This window comes from Bos grunniens, chromosome 9 (genome assembly GCF_055505025.1).
Source record: "Bos grunniens cultivar Pamir isolate PY7600 chromosome 9, Bosgru_T2T1.0, whole genome shotgun sequence".
NCBI classification, from domain to species: domain Eukaryota; kingdom Metazoa; phylum Chordata; class Mammalia; order Artiodactyla; family Bovidae; genus Bos; species Bos grunniens.
This window is the reverse complement of record NC_141173.1, coordinates 43389345-43412057: the sequence shown is the minus strand read 5'-3', so window position 1 is coordinate 43412057 and position 22713 is coordinate 43389345. Positions and strand designations below refer to the sequence as shown.

General features: G+C 42.3%; 1 protein-coding gene across 6 annotated transcripts in view; it reads left to right on the top strand.

The window, feature by feature from the left end:
* The window catches only part of SOBP (sine oculis binding protein homolog), a 164312-nt gene that overhangs the window by 82166 nt on the left and 59433 nt on the right, over window positions 1–22713 (top strand). For 4 of the 6 annotated variants that reach the window (XR_015132971.1, XM_086317476.1, XM_086317473.1 and 1 more), the window contains one exon: window positions 13439–13534. The exons of the other annotated variants lie outside the window; for them this stretch is intronic. Coding sequence is in view for 2 of the 4 variants with exons in the window: in XM_086317473.1 (XP_086173599.1) it covers window positions 13439–13534 (96 nt within the window). In the remaining 2 variants the exon portion in view is untranslated. The remainder of the gene's footprint in view (window positions 1–13438; window positions 13535–22713) is intronic. 6 annotated transcript variants of the gene reach the window in all.

Genomic DNA, 22713 nt, shown 5'->3' with positions numbered 1-22713 from the left:
CCCTGATTAGAGAGTGTATTTATGCATTTCTAAAAGCCCTCAGACCTTCACCAGTATCTTCACCTTTGCCTTTGGCTGCTGAGCATGCCCTTTAACTGCGTGCAACTTAATTTTAATCAAGACTTTAACGATAAGAAAAGATATTGAGTCCCTATGACCTTCCAGTCAGCTGAGTTTTTCCCTCCAGAAAAGCAATGGGTTTGTAAAATTTAAATAACTGTCATTTATTGAGTTCTTACCCTGAGCCAGACATTGTATGGGACATGTAATGGATTTTCTCATTCAATCCTTGCAACGAATTCTTGAGCTGGATATATTAACATCCCCTGTTTTTACGGTGGCCCCAGAAATGGAACTCAGCTCATTATAGGCATCAAATGCCTCTCCTCACCCCTTTTCTGTATTAACATCTTCAGCCAAATGGCACATGGGGTGCTCAGCCTTTAAGAATTTGCTCTTTTTCCCCTTGGTTTTCACTTCCTCATAATTCTTATGTAATTATGAGAATATTTTCTAGTCCTTACTTTTGTGGTTTATTTACAATTATTTAAAAATCTAAATTTTAAATAGGATATAAATGTATGATATTTGACACTTTGAAAGGTGTGTGATTAGACCTTGTCAGGGAATCGTTTGTTCTATTGTTATCATTGAAGTTAAAAAATTAACGTGTGTTGAATGTTGAATGGGCTGGATCCCATTCATTTTGTATCCTTCGTTGTAGATGCTCAATAAATAATGAATGAATGAATGAATGAATGAGACCTAAGGAAAAAATTGTTTAAATGCCCCTGTCATTGCTACCCATTTTCTGCGGGTTCAGAAAGCCACGTATTAGTGGTTTGGTAGAAATTTGGTAGAAATTAGATGACGGAGGATGAGATGGCTGGATGGCATCACTGACTCGATGGACGTGAGTCTGAGTGAACTCCGGGAGTTGGTGATGGACAGGGAGGCCTGGCATGCTGCGATTTATGGGGTCGCAAAGAGTCGGACACGACTGAGCGACTGATCTGATCTGATATCAAACCATAACAATTTTCTGTTTGACACTTAGGGCAAGAACCACAGGGTGAGTTTTATGAGTTTAGAATCCTTTGTCCTTGAAAACATGTCTCAATCCATCTTGAAATCCAAGAAGAGATTTGGGCTCCCATTCTCAGTTAGAATTCCATAGTCTTAAATTCATAGGATGTGTAAATGAAACCAAAGTATAGGAGAGATTTGAAAACAAGCCGGCCCCCCAATGAGAAGTCTGTCAAGTTCAAAGGATGTGCCCTTCCCCATCTCCAAGCAGTTTCTCTGGCTGCTGCACAAGACCCCCCAGCACACTCCCACTTCCTTGTCCGCTCCCCAGCCCCCCTCCCCACTCATTCTTCCCCATCCCTGCCCCACGCCTCGGGGGCAGATGCTTGGAAAGACCGCTGCCTCGGGTGGGCTCAGGGTTTGGGTCTGCTCAGCCTTTGGCTGTGTTTTTGTTGCTTGTGTTGCCTGTGGTCTAATAGACCACAGTCTCCTGTCGGTGGTGGGGAGGGGGACAGCTTCCACGAACACCTCCATTTGAGTTGCGTTGGGCATCAGTGCTTCACCATGAAATAAGGAGACCAGAGGGCAAGGTTTCTCCCTCTCCCACCAGCACCCCAGGGATGTTGAGCTGTCACTCCTCTGCCTCCTGGCAGTGTCTTCAGTTTCTCTTGCTCGTCATCAGCCAGGCTTCCGCTGCTGGCTGTGCTGATGTGGAAGAGCCCCTTGTGGTGTGGGGGCAGGAGCCTGCGCTTAGCGTCGAGATGCCTGAGTTCAGAGCCCAGCTCTGACTTTATCAGCTCTTTATTTTTTTTTTTTTTTCTTTTTTTCTCTTATCACATGCTCCCCATCCTGAACCCTCCTTTGGACAAGTCACTTACCTTCTCTACACTTCAGATTCCTTGCTGGCAAAATGGAGGTGGTAATGATAATATAGACCTCATAAGGATTTGCTGGGGGGCTTTGATGAGATGAAGTCTGCAAAATTCTTAGTGTGGTGTCTTGCACAGAACAAACTTGAGTCTTGTGTTACTGTCAGAGGGACTTCTATATTGGGTTTTCTTCCTTTGTGGTGACAGCTCCATGAAGCAGTCATTGAGTGGGAAGTTTCTGGAAGTGTTAATGTTCTCTCAGTCCAATCTGTGGTCTTGGAACCTCCATTATCTCTGGGAGATACCTACCATATCTAGATCTACCACATCTCATATCTAGAATCACACTGAGCAATTGAGATACCAGGGTGCAGAGGAACTGGAAGAGCTTGGGAATTTTGGTACCAGGATGGTTGGGTTAGGGGTGGGGCGGATAGAGCAAAACAGGAGTGGCAGGTGGGGACTGCTCACTGTGCAGAGCACCTGTTCATCTCTTGTTCTAAAAAGGGAGAGGATGTGGAAACCCAGGTCATTTTTTGTCTTTTATCACATGGACCTTGATTCCAAAATCTACTTCATGGGATAATAATAATGATAGTGGAGCAAGTGTTCACTGAAATTGTCATCCAAAAATGAGTCTCAACCTGATACTCAGCTGTTGGCCTCAATGAGCCTTTCCCTCAACACCAAATTCTGCTAGAATGATTATCTCCCATTTAAACATGACACAACCCCACCTTTTATTACCTCCATTTATCATCTACAGAATGACTAGGATTTAAAACTAAGACTCCAGAGAGTATTGTTTGAGTAGAGGTCATTATTCATGAAGCCTCTGAGCCACCATCTTTGCATTTGGGTCCTCAGAGAGGCTGATTGGCCCTAGGGTTGGAAGCAAGGTAATTTAGACTTTGTTGCTCCCAGCCTGATAATGCCTATATTGATGTGACAGGTCAAGTGGCACACGAATTCTAATTGAAGCTGTCAGGAGGGTCCATCCCGTTCACAATTGCATTCCAACTTCACACTCTGAAAGACCCAGGGGGCAGAGCCAATGGATTGGTCACCCTGCCTTTCTCCTTTGCCTGCCTCCAGCACATAAATCACAGCACCACTCCACGTTGGTCAGAACATTTGTGTGGACAGTGCACAGTGACACCAGAGTTATCCTCCTAGTCCTCATCTTTCTTCATGTTCAGGCCAGTTTTATAAACATTGTATAATTTCAAGATCTGTTTCTTGCTAAAGAAATCTTACCTTTAAGGCAAATTGTACTTGACATAACATATTGGATGCTGACCATAAAGCTGTCCCAGGCCAGAGCAGTGACCAGAGTAAGTCTCCTGTGTCTGTCCTGAGTGGAGGACCAGAGTGGTGGATCCACAGCTAAGTCCATGAGAGAAAGCAAACTCCAGGCAGGCCAAGGGCATGGGTCAGAGGGTCCATGGCAAAGCCAGAGCCAAGGGTGAGGGTGGAGAGCTGAGAGTGGTATGGAAGTGGACTCAAAGTTGAAGCTGGTAGGGAACCAGTGACAAAGTGCAGAGTGATTGCGAGATCAGCCTTGGGGCCTCTGTCATGCTGCTTAGTGGACACCCAGGGGACAGGGTTGACTGCAGCTTAGCATACGAACCATCCAGAGAAGATGTAGGTGACCCTGCTGTATCTGGACATTGATTATGGCATTTCTTTGGCTGCTGGTGGGAGAAAAGAAAGTTAAATTGGTCTGAGCACTGAACTTTTATCACAGATAACAATTGTGACATCATGGTCATTGAAAAATACTGCTGCTAATTCAGAGCTTATAGTCCTTGACCTCAGAATTAGGGAATAATTCAGAGAGACCATTTGTTTCCATTCATGACACATAGCTCTCCATGACCACTATCACTGGGATATGCCCTTTGAGATATTTCTTCCAGAAGTAGTGAGAGACATGCCCTGATCCAGCCACATCCTCTCACATGTTTTCTGGTATCTATCACCCTTTGGAAGACCTGTGTGCATATGTCACGAAGAAGGGTGTGTTCTGGGATGGAGACACAGAGCAAGCTAATTGTCCCAGGACCATGACCCGCACCTCTTACATCATCGTCCCACCATATTATGCCCACCGACTGAGCTAAGCAGCCATCAACCTGATCAGAGTGCATTGCTGATGCTCTGTCTCGGTTGTCCCTAGTAGTGGGCGGGGTTGTAGTAATGAGCAGAGGCCCATATACTGGGCCTTTGGCTCCCCACCCCTCACCCTTCAAGAATCACCACAGTCCAGGCCCTATTTCTCCTCTAGGCAAGTCCAGGGACTCAGTGTCATGAATTTGTATAGGGGGTTCCACTGCTTTGATGAACTGACTCATGTTAACTAAAGTCACAACCTGCACTTATGTACCAGAGAGCTGGGAGTAAATGAGATAAGACACACAAACATCTTTTATAATTTGTATGGCATTTTCTATGGGATTAATAAAAAATCATATGATGATATTGATAATGCTTTTAGAAATTCACAAAGGAAATTACTAAAGGGTCTGAATAGTTGAGTGAACTCTGCAGGGGGCATCCTTCTGGAATTGATGGACTTAGCTGTCCTGATCAACCATCTGAAGGTTATTTAGTAAGAATTTGGTTAAAGAGGTTGGTTTGTTTTAAGGGTTAATTTTATAGCTTTTGAAGTGCCATCTGCCACAGGTTGTGCAAGAGAATTACTGTCTCCTGCTTGCTCTTGGATTTCTTTTCCTAGTGTCTTTGCAGACCATCCTTCCCTCTTCGGTTGTATCTGCCATTAAATACCCTCATTTTCTAATTTCCTTGGTGTATTCAATCTTGGACTGCTAAACCAAAGACTTAAAAAAAAATTCCCTTAATAATAAATAATACATGTTTTAAAATTAATGGCATTAGTATTTTCAAGTTATTCCGTATTGATTCATTTTTGTCACTAGCAGAGAGGTGGTGGAGCATCAGAGTTTCAAGTGGTCACCCTGAAGGCACACTGCCTAGGTTTGAATCTTGATTCTACCACTTGTTAGCTGTGTGACTTTGTGTAAACTGTGTAATCTGTCTGTGCTCTAATTTCTTCATATAAAAATGGAGGCTAATACTAATACTGATACAAAACTCCTAAGGTTTTGTATGGTGTATGTGTGAGTGTGTATGTAAGAGCAGTTAATATGTATCAAGCACTTAGAATGCTGTCTGGTGAGTACGTTAGCGCTGCAGGAATGTGAGCTGTTCCTATTAATCCCTGATATTATCCAGAGCAGTATCTTCGTCTGTTTCTAGTGTGTTTCTTATTCCCCTTGGAGACCAGGTTGTTTTGGGGGGAGACTTCCTATGGATAGTAAATTTCCCCCGTAACATCTGGATCCTTTCCTAGCCTTACAGGTGGGGTCCTGAGGTCTCCTTCCAGTCCTTGCCTGGTTCACATTTTCTCTAATTTCTCAGGTCCATCATGAGAGCTATATATAAAGACCAGGGTCCAGACCCTTTGCCTAGTGATTTCAAAGAACAGGAATAAAAGAACCACCCGAAATGCTCAATTATTTGAGCATTTTATAGGGGTCAATTGGTAGCAAAATGGTGTTATCTGTGTTTCCCTGCCTTTTGTTTCCCCTCTAGGGTCCCAGGGTAATAGATGCAAATAAGCAGTGAAAAGTCAAAAGGCAAGAGATGGGCAGAGGCTGGAGGTGGGGGAGGGAAGCAGTCATTGAGTCTGGATCAAGGGTCCTGGGATAATCAGAAGCTGCCTAGATGTAACGGTGGTATCGCTTTAGCTGAGAATTGAAAAGAAGAAGCCACATGCCCCAATTGCTGAGTCTTACCTGTGGTCACTTTGAAAAAGCTGTTCTTACCAAACAAAGACGCTCAGGTGACCTGACAAAGAGCAGTGCGAGATAAATCCTGAAGGGCCACCTGTTCGATAAAGGGAAAATAGATTTTAAAAATGAAAAGCAGAAACAGGGATTTCAGAACCACTCAGCAACTGCTCTGATAATTCCAGACACAGCTGAAAAGCATGCTGGATGGAGGATGATATATTTTTGTCCACGTGGTAGCTGTATTTCAGGCTGATGTGGAATCTGTTGCCGTAACTGTCATGCAATCCATTAGGCCCCTGAGTGAGGGCAGCCATTAATCAGGCAGGAGATCAGCCCCACAGCCTCACACGCTTGCGGCTCTGAGTGGCTCTGACCTGACATCGTTTAAGGCGATGCTCATGGAGGCCATAAACATGATTCGATTCCCATTATCTTCGTGTTGCATGTTTGTTACCGTTATTCTTTGAAGACTCCAAGTTGGATATTAAAAATTTATGATATATATAAAGATTTGTATGGAGTGAAAAAATAGCTGCAGCAAATAAGTCCATCTCATTCATCAGAGATGTGTGAGCTGTCAGAGGAGCCTGAAGAGGGATGGAGAGAGCCCCCTGCTTGCCAGCTGAGGAGGATGGAGACTTAGAAGGAACTTTGCTGCGGAAAACAGCTTCTCCCTTGGCCCACACGCTAAGTGGGAATTTAAATACATTTTGTTAAAAGAACAAAGTAAAACAGGTGTCATTGCAGGATCCCATAGTCAGTCTTCAGTGACAAGCTAATGAAAGGGAAGGCAAGGGATACAGATGCAAAGATTAGGAGCAGTGTTGAGTTGAGCGAGCGCCTGGTTCCACACACCCATGTTTCTGGGTGCCTGGGATGTCGCAGAGCAGGGAGCCTGAGGCCAGATAGGAGTCCCCAGTCTAGGAGAAATTTCTCTGCCCAGGCTGCATGCATACACAATCCTGTCCATGCCCCATCCGCCATCTGATATTCAGTGACTTGAATATGTACTTACATCGATGTAGGCAGTTCAGAGTGAAGAAAGCGCACTTCCGGGCCTTGCCTTAAGGAAGGGGAAGGATTAATGAATCCATTCAACATATATGTGGAAAAGGAAATGGCAACCCACTCCAGTATTCTTGCCTGGAGAATCCCATGAACAGAGGAGCCTAGTGGGCTACAGTCTATGGGGTTGCAAAGAGTAGGACATGATTGAGCAACTATCACTCGCTCACTCGACATATATGTATAGGCTTGTTCTACAAGGTACTCGCTGAGCATGGAGCCTTGGTACATAATGCATAGCCTCTGCCCATTCTGGTTGGAAAGATAAGACAGGAGTCCTGAGCCGGGTGAGTTACACCAAGGTGTCCTGGATGGACTTGGGGCAGTGTAACTAGGTGAGATAGAAAAACAGAGCAAGGCACCAGGTTGGTTAATCCAGGAACAGAATTTTGGGGATGAGAGTTTTGTAGGCAAAGACCAGAGGCTAGATTGATTTTTCTTAGGCGAAAGTCCATCTGGGTGGGCGGTAGAGGAAAGAAACGTGGGGAAAAGGGATTATTGGCTAAAGTCCAAATTGAGTACTGATCTGTAAGCTAAGACCCTGATGTCTAACCACATGGGAGGGATGTGTGTTGGGCAGAAGTGCATGGAATAGTGAGAGGTCAAAGTGTGAGGCAGATGTGATCAAAGAGCTCCAGCAGAGGCTGAGACGCAACATGGCAAGTACTTCTGGGTTCGGGGGCAGAACACTTCCTCTGGGGACTGCAGTGCAAGGCAGAATGTCCAGTTGTTAGGGTTAAAGGATAGGAACGCATTCATTCATTCTCCATTTATGTGGCCTTTATAATACGACAGGAACTAGATGAGGCTCTTACAGCTTGCAGCTGAATAGACCGCAGTTTCTGCAGTCTATTCACAGGACCACACAGATTCGTGGGGAAGGCAAACACATAGATGGTCATAGTACAGTGCAATGGATGGAGTGGATATGGAGAGCACAGAGAGGTTAGACCAGGAGGAAGAGGTCTCAGATCGGTTCCTAAAGGAGCTGAAATCTGAATGAAGGCTTACAAGATGCTTGCGGATTTTCCAGGAGAAGTGGGGAGGAGAGATGGAGTCTGGTTTTGCCCTGGTAAAATGAGGTAAGGGTCAGGAATCTAGGTGAAGGGAATGGACTTTCAGTCATGAGGACTTGGGCGGTGACTCCAGAGGCCTCCCTGTGCTGTTCCAGCCCAGGGCCGGCACTGGCTGCACTTCACTGAGAGGTGAAGACACTGGGCTGATGCTTACATCAAGTTCACAGGATGTTCAGAGCGCACTGGAAGGCCGTGTGGCAGCTGCCGTCATTCCTTGCTGAGCTTCCTCAGGACAGCATGTGTAGACACTTAGCAAAGGAAGGACGGACCAGAAATGACGTAGCAGAAAATGAATTCCAAGGGTTTTTGAAAGTTGTCGGCCCGTGATAAATTCCATTTCTCTTGCTAAACTGATAGAGTTAATTTATTTTGAATTTTGAAAACATATTCTATGGCTTCTGGTTCCAAAAATTAGTTATAAAAATATAATTTCTTTTTGCTCTACAACTCTTCATCTCTAAACTTATTCCCACAACTTTGAGATGCACTATTTTTGATGTTCCCAAGTCTAGTCACCACACCACATGTGTGAGCTGACATGTGCTACATCTGCTGAAAAGTTGCAAAGCAAAGTCTGGAAGCTCTGCAGCACTCTCCCAAGCTCTGATTCTAGGCAGAACCTTTTCTTGTTTTCAAAAGAAATTCTGAAATCACAATGACACGAAAGTGTAAAACCCCATTCATCACAGGGAGGTATTAACTCTGAAGCCTAGTTTTCTTTCCACTTAAATGGCAACAGTATTAACCTTTTCATAGAGTCAGAGACATCTCACTTTTCTGGGCAGGTAGTGGAGTTGTTTTTAGAATGTTCCACGTTTTCTAAAGGAGTCCTCCACAGGAGAAAAAATGCTAACCTTGCTTGGATCTGCACATGATACCAAGGCTCTAGACCGAAGGAAGAAGTGGATTCTTTGAAAGAGAACTTAAGTTTGCTATATGTAAGAATCAATATTTAAAAAGTAAATTAGTGATGATTCACAGGGAAAGAGAGGTGACTAAAGAGTACTTTAAGCCAGAGATGTTTGAGATAGAGAGGCAATTAGTTTAAGTTTCTCACATCCGTGCATGCTAAGTTCCTTAAGTCCCGACTTTTTGCAACCCTGTGGACCATAGCCCACCAACTCTTCTGTCCATGGACTTCTCTAGGCAAGAATACTCGAGTGGGTTGCCATTTCCTTCTCCAGGGGATCTTCGCAACCCAGGGATCAAAACCATGTCTCTTATGTCTCCTATGTCTGCAGGCGGGTTCTTTACCACTAGCATCACCTGAGAAACCCTTCTCACATAATCTATTATTTATTCAAATATTAGGCATGGCATGAAAATAGATGCATGACTGGCAGCAAGATGGGGAAATCCCTTTGCAGTTTAGTTGAACTTCTTAATTTCTATTTAATGGCAAGAAGTGAAGGTTTCTGAGAGTAATAGATCAAAAATGCATCCTTGGTCTTACAATCACATTTGTAGTAAAATGTGATAAACAGCTTCCCGTTTGCTTTTCCCCATAGTTGGCATAAATATCTAGCATATTAGTCAGAATAAAGCTGTTGAGAATGAGACACATGGAGAGACTTAGTTCATCATGACGTGTCAACATTACTTCTGTGTGAACTGGTCACTTTAAAATGAACTCAGACACCAACATTGGTCTTGTGCCCCAGTAGTTGCTAAGAGCCCATGGCAGTGGTCTGCCTTGAGACGGACAAATAGAGGGGGCACTGTCTGTAGAGAATTCAAGAACAATAATAAAACCAGCTGAAAGTCGATCTGCCTTGTGTTATTACCATTAGCAGTGATTTCGAGAAACTCCAGTGTTTGCACACCCTCCCTGCAGGGGTCAGGGGCTCCCTCTGTCCACTCACCTTGCTATGCCATTGTCTGCCACCCAAAATGGGGCTGATACAGAAGAAGGCACTGGCTTCGATACATAAGAGCTTATAAAACATACTGAAGTGAATCTGCATATAGGGTAAGGAAGTTCTAGTGGGTTTTATCTAATGTTGCCATAGTTGATATGGAATGACAATGAAGCTTGTTCCTACAGAGCACTTACCAGGCTCTAGTCAGTGACTGGGGCCAAAGATCCAATGGTGAGAAGCCCTTAGGAAACTCGAAGTCTAGTGGGGAAGACAGAAGTCACAGCAGCCAGTGTAAGGGTGCATCTGTGTCAGGCCTAAGAGAGGCAGATGGGAGCTATTTGACTTGGTTAGTGAGGTTCAGGAAGGTCTTTTTGAGGATGAGGTATAGTAGGTCTTCAAGACTGTCATACTAGAAACTAAAAATAAATGGATTTTTTTTTTTTTTGCTTACAAGCAACTAGCCATGTGGGGCTTCCCTGGTAGCTCAGTTGGTAAAGAATCTGCCTGCACTGCAGGAGACCCAGGTTTGATTCCTGGGTGGAGACGATCCCCTGGAGAAGGAAATGGCAACCCACTCCAGTATTCTTACCTGGAACATCCCCATGGACAGAGGAGCCTGGCAGGCTAAATCCATGGAGTAGCATAGAGTCAGACACAATTTAGCAACAAACCCACCACAACTAGCCATGTAATCTCTTCAATCTTCAGAGTAAGCCCCACTGCTGGGTCCACATCCTGGATCTTCCTAGTGTTGCATAGCTGTTCACTCCAGAGGGCCTGGGGCCTGGCTGTAGACCATCCAAATTCACTCAGGGTCTCCTCTCAATTCTCCCCTCCAGGCAAACTTCTTATATCAGTGCTTCTTGGGCTGCCTGTGCATTACTGTTACCTGACAGCTTAAAACAACAACAAAAACCACCCATGTCAAGGCCCAATTAAATTAGAATCTTGGAAACATGGTGGGATTGTGGGGGTCAGGCACCAATATGTTAAAAACCACGGCAGACGATTCTACTGTGTAGCCAGAGCAGAGAACTACTGCCTTAGATGGATTCAGTTAATTTCACTTAGGCTGAAAAGTAATTTAAACTTTTACATTAAAAAAAACTTGCGAACTCAAAGGGGATTACTTCCCTGTGAGGTGTGTGAGTGCTTGTGTGCACACATGAGGGTGATGGTGCTGGGTCTCCCAGTATGTTGCGTGCTTTCCGTCTCCGGTGTGTGGTGGAAACACAGTGAATGGCCGGGGGATGGAATTTCTTAGACTCAAGAATCAGGTTGATTGTCAGAGGCAGACCGTTCCAAGCTCCATGGAGTGTGACGCAGAGGCAAATGCATGGCTTAGTAAAGAAGCAAATTTCTGCCTTTCTCTCTCCATTCCTAATCATTCCAACCCTCCTTTTCCTTTCTTTTCCCCTGATGTTTTATTTAACCTCATAATTTATGAGGCTTTATATAAAATCTGTGGCCCCTTTGACGAAGCACATTCAAATCTTAATGGGTTTTTTTTTTTTTGTCCTTTAAAAACAGAAAAAGCATTGTGAGCACCTTACATGTAAGTGGAATGAATGTATTTTTGCCACTAATGTTGAAAATATCCCCAGGCATCTGGTGTGTATGAATGTGTATACATAGTACATGCATAATAAACATATTCCACCTTATGAATATTTATACACAAAATACATATATATTGAATATAGACATATATATGTAAATAGTAGCCCTTGCAAACTATATGCAATGTATGTTTCCAAGCATTTGCATCATAGTGCATCAGGAATATAATAAACCTACCACCAAGTTTAGCATATTTTGAGGTGGCATTTTTCTACAGAGCTGTGCTTAGGTCTAGTTACTATCCATGTATGGGTTTTTTTCACCACTGAAATGTTTAAGCACTGACTGAAAGTAAGTGCTGGGTGTAGCAGGCTAAGAAAGATGAAATAGATGTGGTCTCTGCCTTCAGGAAACCTGTAGCTCTACAGAGTGCCTTAAAACTCACTTAAGAAGAATCTGACGTGTTTGCTACCCATTGGCATCTTATTGCTTTTTATACTGCTGCCTTTTATGTTTACACTCTGCTTAAATGGGCCCCGTTTAAGGCTCTATTGGCTTACTCTCTGATGGAGCTGCAAAGTAGGACTGATGCTGGGAGAAGAAATATCATTGGTTCCAGTGCCTTGATAGCCACTGGGCATGAGCACGCTTACACTTTTTTCTTTGTCACACACAGTCCAATCCTGCAACTACATTTTCATTTTACTCTGATTTGGTGGTGGGTTGGGAGGGAAGGTACAGGTAAAGGGTACAAAATCCCAGAGATGTTTGTAAATCTCAAAAATACTTATTGTAATCCCAGTATTCCTACCATGATAGTCCACTTGCAAATTCCATCAGTTCCTTCCCTGCAATAAATAGCAGAAGCCTTTATTAAAGACAAGCTGCCCCTTCTAAAATGTACAGAATAGGGATCCCTTTCTAAAATGACAATCCCTAGTCTAGCTGAGAGCTCTGAGTGGTGCTTGTCAGGGGCAGCTTTCACGCCATTAACAGAGAAACACTACTCGGCGCTGCCACCGCTCTGTGCCGACGTATGCTCATTGTTTTCTCCCCCTCAATCCATACATCACAACAGGTAGTTCTCAGCTGTTCCCCCGGTGCCAGACATACATTTTATCTAAAGAGACAGCAGACAGAACTACCTGCTGCTTCCTGTGCGGCTCTCCCTGTGTTTCTCTCCTTTTTCCTACTTCACTTGGGCTTTTTAAAATCAGCTGGCAGGGAGCCAGGAGCTCATCATTTTAATGCAGTGCAAAATGGAATATGCATAATTATATGCAAGCCATATGTGAGGGAGACAGCTCAGCTGTGAATTTCAGAAGGGCCAGGAAAGAGAGAGCAGTTAGGGCTGCGATAAGAGGAGAGCAGAGCGGAGTGCAAGTGTCACCCAAATGGATGGTTTAATGAGTGCGCTGCGGACACGCCTCCTTTCACCTACCGTTTTCTTCTCTCCAACTCCAAACCAGAAACTGATGGAGATTAGAAAGGGAAGACTGTATGCAAGGGGTATTGCTAATGGGTTCTGTTAATGTCTCCATTTAAACTTCAGCTTTCTTAATTAACAGTGTAGATGAAAATAACCAGTAACTTTTAATGCAGCTTCTTAATTAAATCTTATTTTTACTGCATTTGATTTAAGAATCATTGTTCTTACTAGATCATTGCTCCTTTCAGATCTTTATTTAAAAATTGAGGGGAATCAGTTTATCTCTAATAGTATGACAATGCAAAATATAACTATGCAAATTGCTTTTCTTATGGCCTTGCTATTAGAATTTTTTTAAAGTGCATTATCTACAGATTGCTTAAGCATGCCAAAAAGTTTAAACACGTATGTATGTCATATAATCCTAAATGTGCAAAAAAAAGTCACTGGAAGTCTGAAGTGGTGGTAATTTTCAGCAAAATTATTTGATTTTGTTTTGTTTCATGTCATTTAAAATATTACACCACAATGAATTTGCATGTTCAAACTGAACTATGTGAAGAAAAATAAATCCCAAATTTTGATATCTAAAAGGCGTACTGCGTATTTAAACAAATTTCTTAATGATGTTGTGATTTCTGGATTCCCGTTTGTTTAATGATCTGAGCTGTTATGCTTTTAGCTTTTTTTTCTTCCATTATTTGTAAGTCCCTAAATAGGCCATTATATTTCCCTTCAGGCTAGAGATGAAGATGGACATGCTGAAAATTTTCCCCAGCAGCACTATGCTAAGGAAACTCCAAGGCTTGCCTTCAAGAATAACTGCGAACTACTTGTAAGAATAACATACTTACAACAAGTCTAGAATGTTACTTTAGCACAGTGAAAACAGTTTTTGAAAGGGTTTGTTCATTATTACATAATTTTTGAAGTATTATAGTTTTTCTGTATAGAGTTCTTACTGCTAATTCTGATATCACTGAATATGAAGTATAAGATCTCAAATTGTTTGCACATCTTTTATATCTGATTATAGAGCTTGGATGGCCCTGTCTTTATTAGTTTGTTCTGTGTAGTAGTTGATTAGCAGCCATTTGGAGAATGGCTAGTAAAGTTAAAAATATAGAGAAAGACAGTTGATATATGTAAGCTTGGAGAGAGAAAAAAAAAAAACACAACAATTCCTCCCCCTTCCCTCCTCCTACTTCCTAATTGTACACTATTTTAGGCGACAACATGGTAATATTTTGTTCTGCTAGGAAAGATAGCAGAGTTGACACGCAGTACTCCCTTTAGAATTCAAGTATTCCTGCACTCTCTTGCCAAACTCAATCAGGCGCTTTCGTCTCTCCTATGTAGAAGTCAAAGCAGCGACAGGATGCGGGGATGTTTCCAAGTCGTGAGAGAGAGGATCTCAGCTGTGACAGGGACTCTGTTCCAACGCAGGGTTAATTTGCTGTTCATTTTAGCATTACAGTGAGACAAGATGAAAAGAGAGCAGGAATGCCTATTATATTTCTATTAAATGAATCTGTTGGGACCTAATGTTCTTGATTAGCTTTTGAAAACGAGTGCTCCGCAATGCATTTTCTGTTTACCTAAAGTAAACAGAGAATGAATTGTCATTTATTTAGAGGTTCAAACACTGCTTTTGAAAATGAAGCTTTATGAGGAATCTAGCTATGTTGTCCCTAAATGTTCTTTTCTTTTCAATTGCATTAAAGCAAAACATTTGCTCCAACTAAATGAAAACACTGAAAGAGAATGAGGATGCTCACTTGTAAGATTCTGAGGTAGTCTCATTTCTGTTTAGTTTTTTGGCGGAACACATTAGGAAATCGCACATGTAAGAGTCTTTGGACTTAGCTCTGATACCAACTATTCATTAAAAATAAAATGTCCAAAGAGCAGGAGAAGAGAGGAAAATACAGTTCTTACTCGTTCTAGCCACAGTAGCTAGATGTTGACAGTAAGAAACTCCTTCCCCCTCCACAGTCTGCATGGTTACGGTAGCATCACTTACTGTGTGTGTCGTCCCTTGACCAATCAATCTGCAGGCAAATTTACTGCTTATAAATGAAATTTTTTCCTGAAATTTTAACTCACCTCGTATTTTATCCTAGGGCTCTTAAACTTCCAGGGTTGCTAGTGTTACCTATTTCGGGGAAACCCTTTTCACTTATTTCCATTTTAATGTTTCACTCTGTAACTCTGGTTTTCTAGCAGAAGACCATAGGGGCCATTTATTCTGTGTTTTGGTATTAAAATGCTTTGGGGGATAGCTTGCTTATTTTTAGAGATACTGTGTATAGTAATATGCCATATTTTACTTTTTTCCTATTTACTGGAAAAACAAATGTGCTTGAGTCCAGACTGTGGTCAGTTTATACTGGAGAAAGTAAAACATACATGTGAACATCTTTTCCAGCTATCTTTAGAGAAAATATATGTTTAGTCATTGATGTGCTTAAATAGAGTATTGTATTGCCAGTAGTTTCGAGAAATCAGTGCAATCTTTGTCCTTCTAGTAGCTATTAGAAATACTTTATTTTGGTCACCATAATTTCTTGTGATAAGAGAAAAAAATTAATAGAGTGAAAAAACAAGTGAGCTTATTTCTCCAAGGAGAAACGTAATTTTTTTCAGCTGCAAGAGAAGCGATGGTGTTTGGCTGGTTATGAATCTCTGAGAAGTTATGCTTCTCTGTGAAAGAGATTTGTTCCTTCATAAGAGAGGAAGTCCTTGGAGTTTTCTCAGTGCAGCTTAGGGCAAATTTAAAAGACTGTAAAAGAAGATTGCAAGCCCTGGTCCAGAGGGCTTTTCTTAGCTTGAGGGTGAGTCTGCCCTCCTGTGCAGTTCACTATAACAGGCGTGGGTTTAGAAAGTGGGGGAGCTCTTTGAGGGATGATGATGGCTCTTGGGAGAAAGCGTCAAGGGAATGGATTATTCTGGGTTCCCAGGTGATCAGGGACACATGGCTGGAAGGTTAACCCTCTGGCCCACAGCTCCTGACAGAAAGTGTCCTGGCCAGGGAGACAGGACATAGCCTCTGACTCTGTTACTGACCGTTGATGATCTCTGCCCTCCTTCCCATACCCCCAGTCTCTGCTTGTTGGAAGAGGAGGAATATTAAGTAACCTAAACAAAAGCAAAGTAGAAGCGATGCCTAGAATGCACAAGTATGTGTAATCAGAAGGCACTGACAAAGAAAGCATTGGCTGAAAGAAAAATTTGCCACGCAACTGTCGATTTCCTGTAGGTACTGATTTGCCCATTTAAACCTCAAACTATGATGTGTGCCTTCACACCTAACGTGCAACACAAATGACTAGATGTTTAGCTTGGTGGCCAAGATTCCTTGCTTGGTGATTGTGCAGCAGTTTCCTTATGTTTTCTTATTAGTTTTGAAAATGCAAGGCTGTCAAGATGAGTGACATAAGATAAAATGTGCATATTATTTGATATATCACAATTCACTGTGGCCCCATCTACCACTTCATAAATAGATGTGTACACACACACACACTCCTCAGGGTATTTTGCTGGTCTGTCTAAGCTTATGACCAAAGCAAATAACTTACAGTAAAAGACAATGTGGGGAATTCATATCCCTTCCCTGAACAATATAACAACACGGGGGACTTCCCTTGTGGTCCAGTGGTTAAGATTTTGCCTTCGAATGCAAGGGTGCAGGTTCGATCCCTGGTCAGGGAGCTAAGACCCCTGTGGCAGAAAAACTGAAACGTAAAACAGAAGCAGTATTGTAACAAATTCAATAAAGACTTTTAAAATGGTCCAAAAAAAAATCTTTAAAAATCAAAAACAATACAGCAACATAGCTTATGAGAGCCCAGAGGAGGCAGCATTTAGAGCCAGCTTTGGTGACCAACACTTGTCCTAAATTACAACTCTGTTGCTGATCCCTTTACCATTATTGCTTCATTCTTTTGGGACTGGAAGTCCTTCTTATTTCCCCTATTAAAATGCTCATACTGATGGTTGGAGTTGGATTAAGAGCCAGAATGGGAGGAAGGCCTCGATCATACCAGGAGCTTATACCTTCTTGTTAGTCAGTACTCACTCAGTTCATGAAAGCCACCTTGGGTAAGACCTAGCAGCACCTTAGGTAAGAACTGAGCCCAAGTGTTCTTCGGAGCAGTTCAGAGAATACAGAGAGCGTCAGTGTATTCAGGAATAAGGTCAAAATATAGTCAAAGATGTGCAGAAACCAGTGTGGTATAATTTGGTTGGAAAGAAACTAGGTTTAGGAAGTCTGAAAGGGGAAGGGGAAAGCAGCCTATCTTCTTTAGCTCCAGATTACGGATCATTACCTAGACAGTCTGATTCCTTTTGGCTTTTCCTTAGGCTGTTGAGGGTGGCAGTTTTGCAGAGGAAAGGGGGAGATGCCCTTAGTTGGGAGTGCATACGTGTGTGCACGGGTGTCTGCTCGGTCTCTAAGTCATATCTGACTCTTTGAGATCCCATGGACTGTAACCCACCAGGCTCCTCTGTCCATGGGATTTTCCAGGCAAGAATACTGGAGGGGATTGCCATTTCCTCCTCCAGGGGATCCTCCCAACCCAGGGATCAAACCTGCATCTGTTGCGTCTCCTGCATTGGCAGGCAGATTGTTTACCACTGAGCCACGTGGGAAGCCCCTTAGTTGGGAGGCTAAATAGAAATAGCATCAGGAAATAATTCTTTCTGGTCATTTACAATGCCAGTGTAAGGAGAAGGTGAAAACTATTTTAGTTTTGTGGCCTTGTATATAGAGCTGGTGGAGAGGAGAGATGCTGGGCAGTTCTGTGGGCTGCTTTGTCCATCTGATTTCCTTGTGAGGCAGAGAGGTGGATTATAAGAGTTGGATCTTACCTCTAAGCAGAACTGCTCTGTATTAATTCAGAGTTCAGTTAAGAAGACATTACTGAGCATCTATGTATAAGGCATTATGCTAGACAGTGTTTGTAAGGGACAGAAATAGAGAAAGACAGTCCCTTCCCTGAAGGAGCTTAAATTCAGTAGGAAGAACAAGGATAGTCAGTATTGTAGTCATCAGGAACATGGGCTCTCCAGTCTTCCTGGAAGTTAGAATTTTGTCTGATTTATACCATATTGCTCTGATGGTATAGTGAAGGATCATGGGCACAAAGGCTTAACATTTATGGTGACACATCTGACATCATATCATATTGGATCACCATTGTGCCTCATGGACCTCTGCATTTCGGATCTTCATCTGTAAAATGTGATACTAAAAGGTAATAGCCTCAAAGGGTACTGTCAGGATTGAAAGTGATGACACATTTAACGTGCCTGGTACATAGTAACTTTCAGTACATATTGGCTGCTGTGGTCATGCTCCTTCTTTATTTCATGATTATTATTGTTACACAATGAGCTGTGGCCCAAGAGGGCACCAACAAAGTTCTGGAGTACAAAGGAGGAAGAGATTATTTCCACATGTTGTAATTAGAGACTTAACCAAGGATACTTTTGATATAGGCCTTCCAGGGTTGGATTTTTTTGTAGTTGGAGCTGGGGTATAAGGGTCATTCCCAGCAGAGGGAAATAACATGTGCAAAGGCAAGGAGGTGAGAAAGTTCAGATCAAGTAACTCACATCTCGGTTGGCAATTAAGTTGACTGAAGTGAAGGAAGCTGAAGGATACAGAGGGAGCTGGCAGGCTGGTCCATTTGCAGAGGAAATGGGGTCGCTAAGAGTCAGACACGACTGAGCGACTTCACTTTCACTTTTCACTTTCATGCATTGGAGAAGGAAATGGCAACCCACTCCAGTATTCTTGCCTGGAGAATCCCAGGGACGGGGGAGCCTGGTGGGCTTCCGTCTCTGGGGTCACACAGAGTCGGACACAACTGAAGCAACTTAGCAGCAGCAAATAACTGTCTTATATTTGGGTTAAAGGCTCAGTGGGTAAAGAATCCGCCTGCTATGCAGGAGACACAGGAGACAAGAGTTTGATCCCTGAGTCAGGATGATTCCCTGGAGAAGGAAATGAAACCCACTCCAGTATTCTTGCCTGGAGAATTCCATGGACAGAGCCTGCCAAGCTACAGTCCATGGGGTCGCAAAGAGTCGGACATGACTGAGTGAATAAGCACACACAAATAACTGACACCATCCTATCAAGTCTAGACTTTAGTAGTTTTACTTTTGGAAATCCCTAGTACTTCTGTGGATTAAAAAATTATTATGGAAAATTCCTAACATACAAAAGTAGAGAGTCATAAAACAAATGTCCATGTACTAACAGTTATCAACTATTAATCTTGCTTCATCTACCCCTTTACCCTCTACCCACTCCACCCTTTTATTCTGCTGAAGTATTGTGAAACATATGCTTTTTTGTTTGGTTTAACTTTTTTTTTTTTTTGGTAAAGATTAGCACACTGCTTATCTGGCTAGAAAGAATCCATTGAGACTGATTAAATTGGGAATTGGAGCTTTGGGATTAGGAATACATGAAACAAATGACTCTTGGTTATGCAGTGCGCTCTTCCCTCCCTGCTCAGCACAACTCTGTGAGGCTTGGATGGTCAGATGGAGTGTTAAAAACCCTTAAGGTGAAAGACATGCCACAGTGCTAGTGATGACTTTATTTTCTTTACTGTTAGACCCCTGGTTTTATTGTTTTATTTATCTTTCTTTTTAAAAATTGAGGTATAGTTGATTTACAATATTGTATTAGTTTATGTTGTACAGCAAAGTGATTCACTTATGTATATATACATTCTTTTTTATATTATTTTCCATTATGGTTTATCACAGGATATTGAATGTAATTCTCTTTACTACACAGGAGGACCTTGTTGTTTATCCATTCAATATAGAATAGTTCTCATACACCCCTGGTTTTAAATGTATTTATTTAAAAATAAGATCTCTTTAAGCTTACCTCATGCGAAGAGTTGACTCATTGGAAAAGACCCTGATGCTAGGAGGGATTGGGGGCAGGAGAAGGGGACGACAGAGGATGAGATGGCTGGATGGCATCACCAACTCGATGGACATGAGTTTGAGTGAACTCTGGGAGTTGGTGATGGACAGGGAGGCCTGGTGTGCTGTGATTCATGGGGTCACAAAGAGTCAGACACGACTGAGCGACTGAACTGAACTGAACTGAAGCTTACATGGGCAAGAAAATAGGACAAAATTTATGATCAAAATTTAAAATTAAATGTAAGAAATACATTTCTACAAGCAAAAAAATTAAGATCTCTTTGCAACCCAGCCCATCTTACCAGTACATGTTGACTTCATCACAGCAGTGAGGGGGAATTCTGGATTGCTGTCAGATATTAGCTATTGCTAGGACTTTCTAGCTAGATTATGGAATCTCAATGAGAACCTCCAAAAGGATGATAGAAATAGCCACATTTCACGTGAAACTTGATAGGCTTTTCAAAACAGGTATAATTGGCCGAAGACCTCCCTTAATGCTGCTAGTCTAGCAGAAAGCCAGATACATGCCCTGGTTCAACTTGATTTGACACACTGTTTCTTTGATGTTACAGCTGAGCAGCCCAGGCATTGAGAATTAAAATTCATGGTAACACACTTGGACTCCCATAACATCAAATAAAATATCATATGACCTATGCGTATGTAGTATGCTGTGTACCCGTTTCCTGAAATAGTCATTGTAAAAACCCCAAAGGTGTAAAATGACCCAGAAATCCCCAGGGATTGGTTGCTGTCTAGAGAGAGTTGGCCTATTCAACCTTTTTTTTTTTCCCCTCCCTCACCACCCCTGCTCCTGACCCCTGTAGTCTAGAGCTATTCTGGTGTTCTCTGAAGGGTTCTCTGAACTAATGTTTTTAGAATACTAAAACTTTTTAGAGAGGAGAGGACCAATCTTAGACTAAGCAAGGAGTAGTTCTGCTAGAGGTGGCCCCAATACATTCTCCATCTAGACCATCCAGACATTAACACAGGCAGAAGAGTGGATTCTGCCTGAGCTGTCCTATTTCCCCTCACATTCCTGTTTCCATCTGTGCTGTTGTTTCACCCTCTTTCCAGCTGGCCCTGCTGCTTCTCTCTTTCTCTTTTTAGCCCTTTGGCTCCCATGACTGCCATGGTCTTGTGATTCAGAGCCTTTTCTTCTCCTGTACAAAGACCCTCTCCCACAAAGACTGTCTCCCTCACTTACCACCCAGGCAAATCGTACTTTAACTGTCTCTTTTTAGTTTCTTTCTTTGGGAGAGAAGCTGCAGGAAGGCTGGAGTTCCCCTGCTTCTGCTCTGGTGTAGGTACTTTTCTTAGGATGAGATTTAATTGGAGACCCCTGGTCCCCTGTAAGCTCCCTTTTCCAAGGCATGGAGATCTTTGCCTTTACCAGTTTGGGGCCGTTGCACAAAAAAGATAAGAGGCATATGGTTTGGTGTTCATGTTGACCTACATGAACAGTACATCACAGTGGTTCTTGAGAGAGACACGGAGGACCATGTGTTTTTCAGGTAAGAGTGGGTGTCCCAGCCCTGCTCTGCAGACATACCAGCTGTGCAAGCTGGTCAAGTTTCCCTGAGCCTCAGTGCTTTTATCAATACAATGAAGATAAATATAGTAACTGCCTCATCGGTTTGTTTTCAGGAATAAGTGAGATCATGTATATGAAGCACTTACTATGCCTGACATATACTGAGTAAAAGTTCAATAAGCCTTAGTTTTATTATTAACAGAAAGGATCTAGAAAGTAGCATTAATTTAAGCAAAATCTTAAGGCAGATGCTGGAAGTACCCGCCTTTCTTCTCTACTAGAGTCTCTTCCCAGTTCGGTTTGTAGAAGCCCATAAAATATTTAAAATTAAATATTTTAATTTAAGACAAAACTTCAGAGAAACTCTTGAACATCCACTCACTTGCCTATATTTATGTCAAGAACACTACAGATCCCTACTGGCTGCACAGCAAATGTTTCTGATTTGTAAGGTACTGTAATGTTAGGGTAATTTTCAAAGAAGGATTTAAAACCTCCCCAAAATAGTATGGTGTTAGGTTGAAGAGCTTAGACTCTTGAACCGGACTATTTGGTTTAAATTCAGGAAGCTCCTTCACTTCCCCCACTGACTATGTGACCTTGGGCAAGTCACTGAACATATCTCTCTGTCCATGTCCTTGTCTGTGAAATAGGGAGAACAATCATATCTGTCTGGTAGGGTTGGTGTGAGGTCTGAATGAATGAATACCCGCAAGATGCTTAGAACAGTATTTGGCAAACACTTGGCATTCCATTGAGGTTGTTGTAACTAAGATTATTTCTTTCAAGGTTGTCTACTTACTAGCACATCATAGAATACCACTGACTGAATTTTCTAGCAATTGATTATCTGAAAGTCTTGAGTATGAATATTTGCAAGCCAAAGCCATGAAATTTCCTTGTGAACAATGAAAGGAACAAGGTATATCATGCAGATAATTCTTAGAGCTAAGCTTTAAAAAAACTATCAAAGAAGATTCTATGGGGTCCAAGACCCCTTCATCTTGCCTTCCCATTTAATAGTACAATTGTTAATCTTAGAAATAGGCAACTATTAAGAAAATAAATGCAAAGCAAAGGAAAATATAATTTACACATGGAAGTATCTGCAATAGCAAATGAATGTGCCTCTGATAAGCTTGTTAAGGGAAAGAGACAAGAAACCATCCTTTGTGGGGTGCCTCCAGTGTGCCACTGTGCTTGGACTTTATAGACCCTTTTTGAGACCCTGTATGCTCTATACCTTTGCTAGTATGTATTGTTATTATCAGGGCTTCCCAGATGGTGCTAGTGGTAAATAACTCACCTGCCAATCAATGCAGGAGATGTAAGAGAGACACAGGTTTGATCCCTGTGTCAGGAAGATCCCCTGGAGAAGCGCACAGCAACCTACTCCAGGATTCTTGCCTGAAGAATCCCATGGACAGAGGAGCCTGGAGGGATACAGTCCACAGGGTCTCAAAGAGTCGGACATGAATAAATTCACTTAGCACAGCATGGCACACACATTGTTATTATCA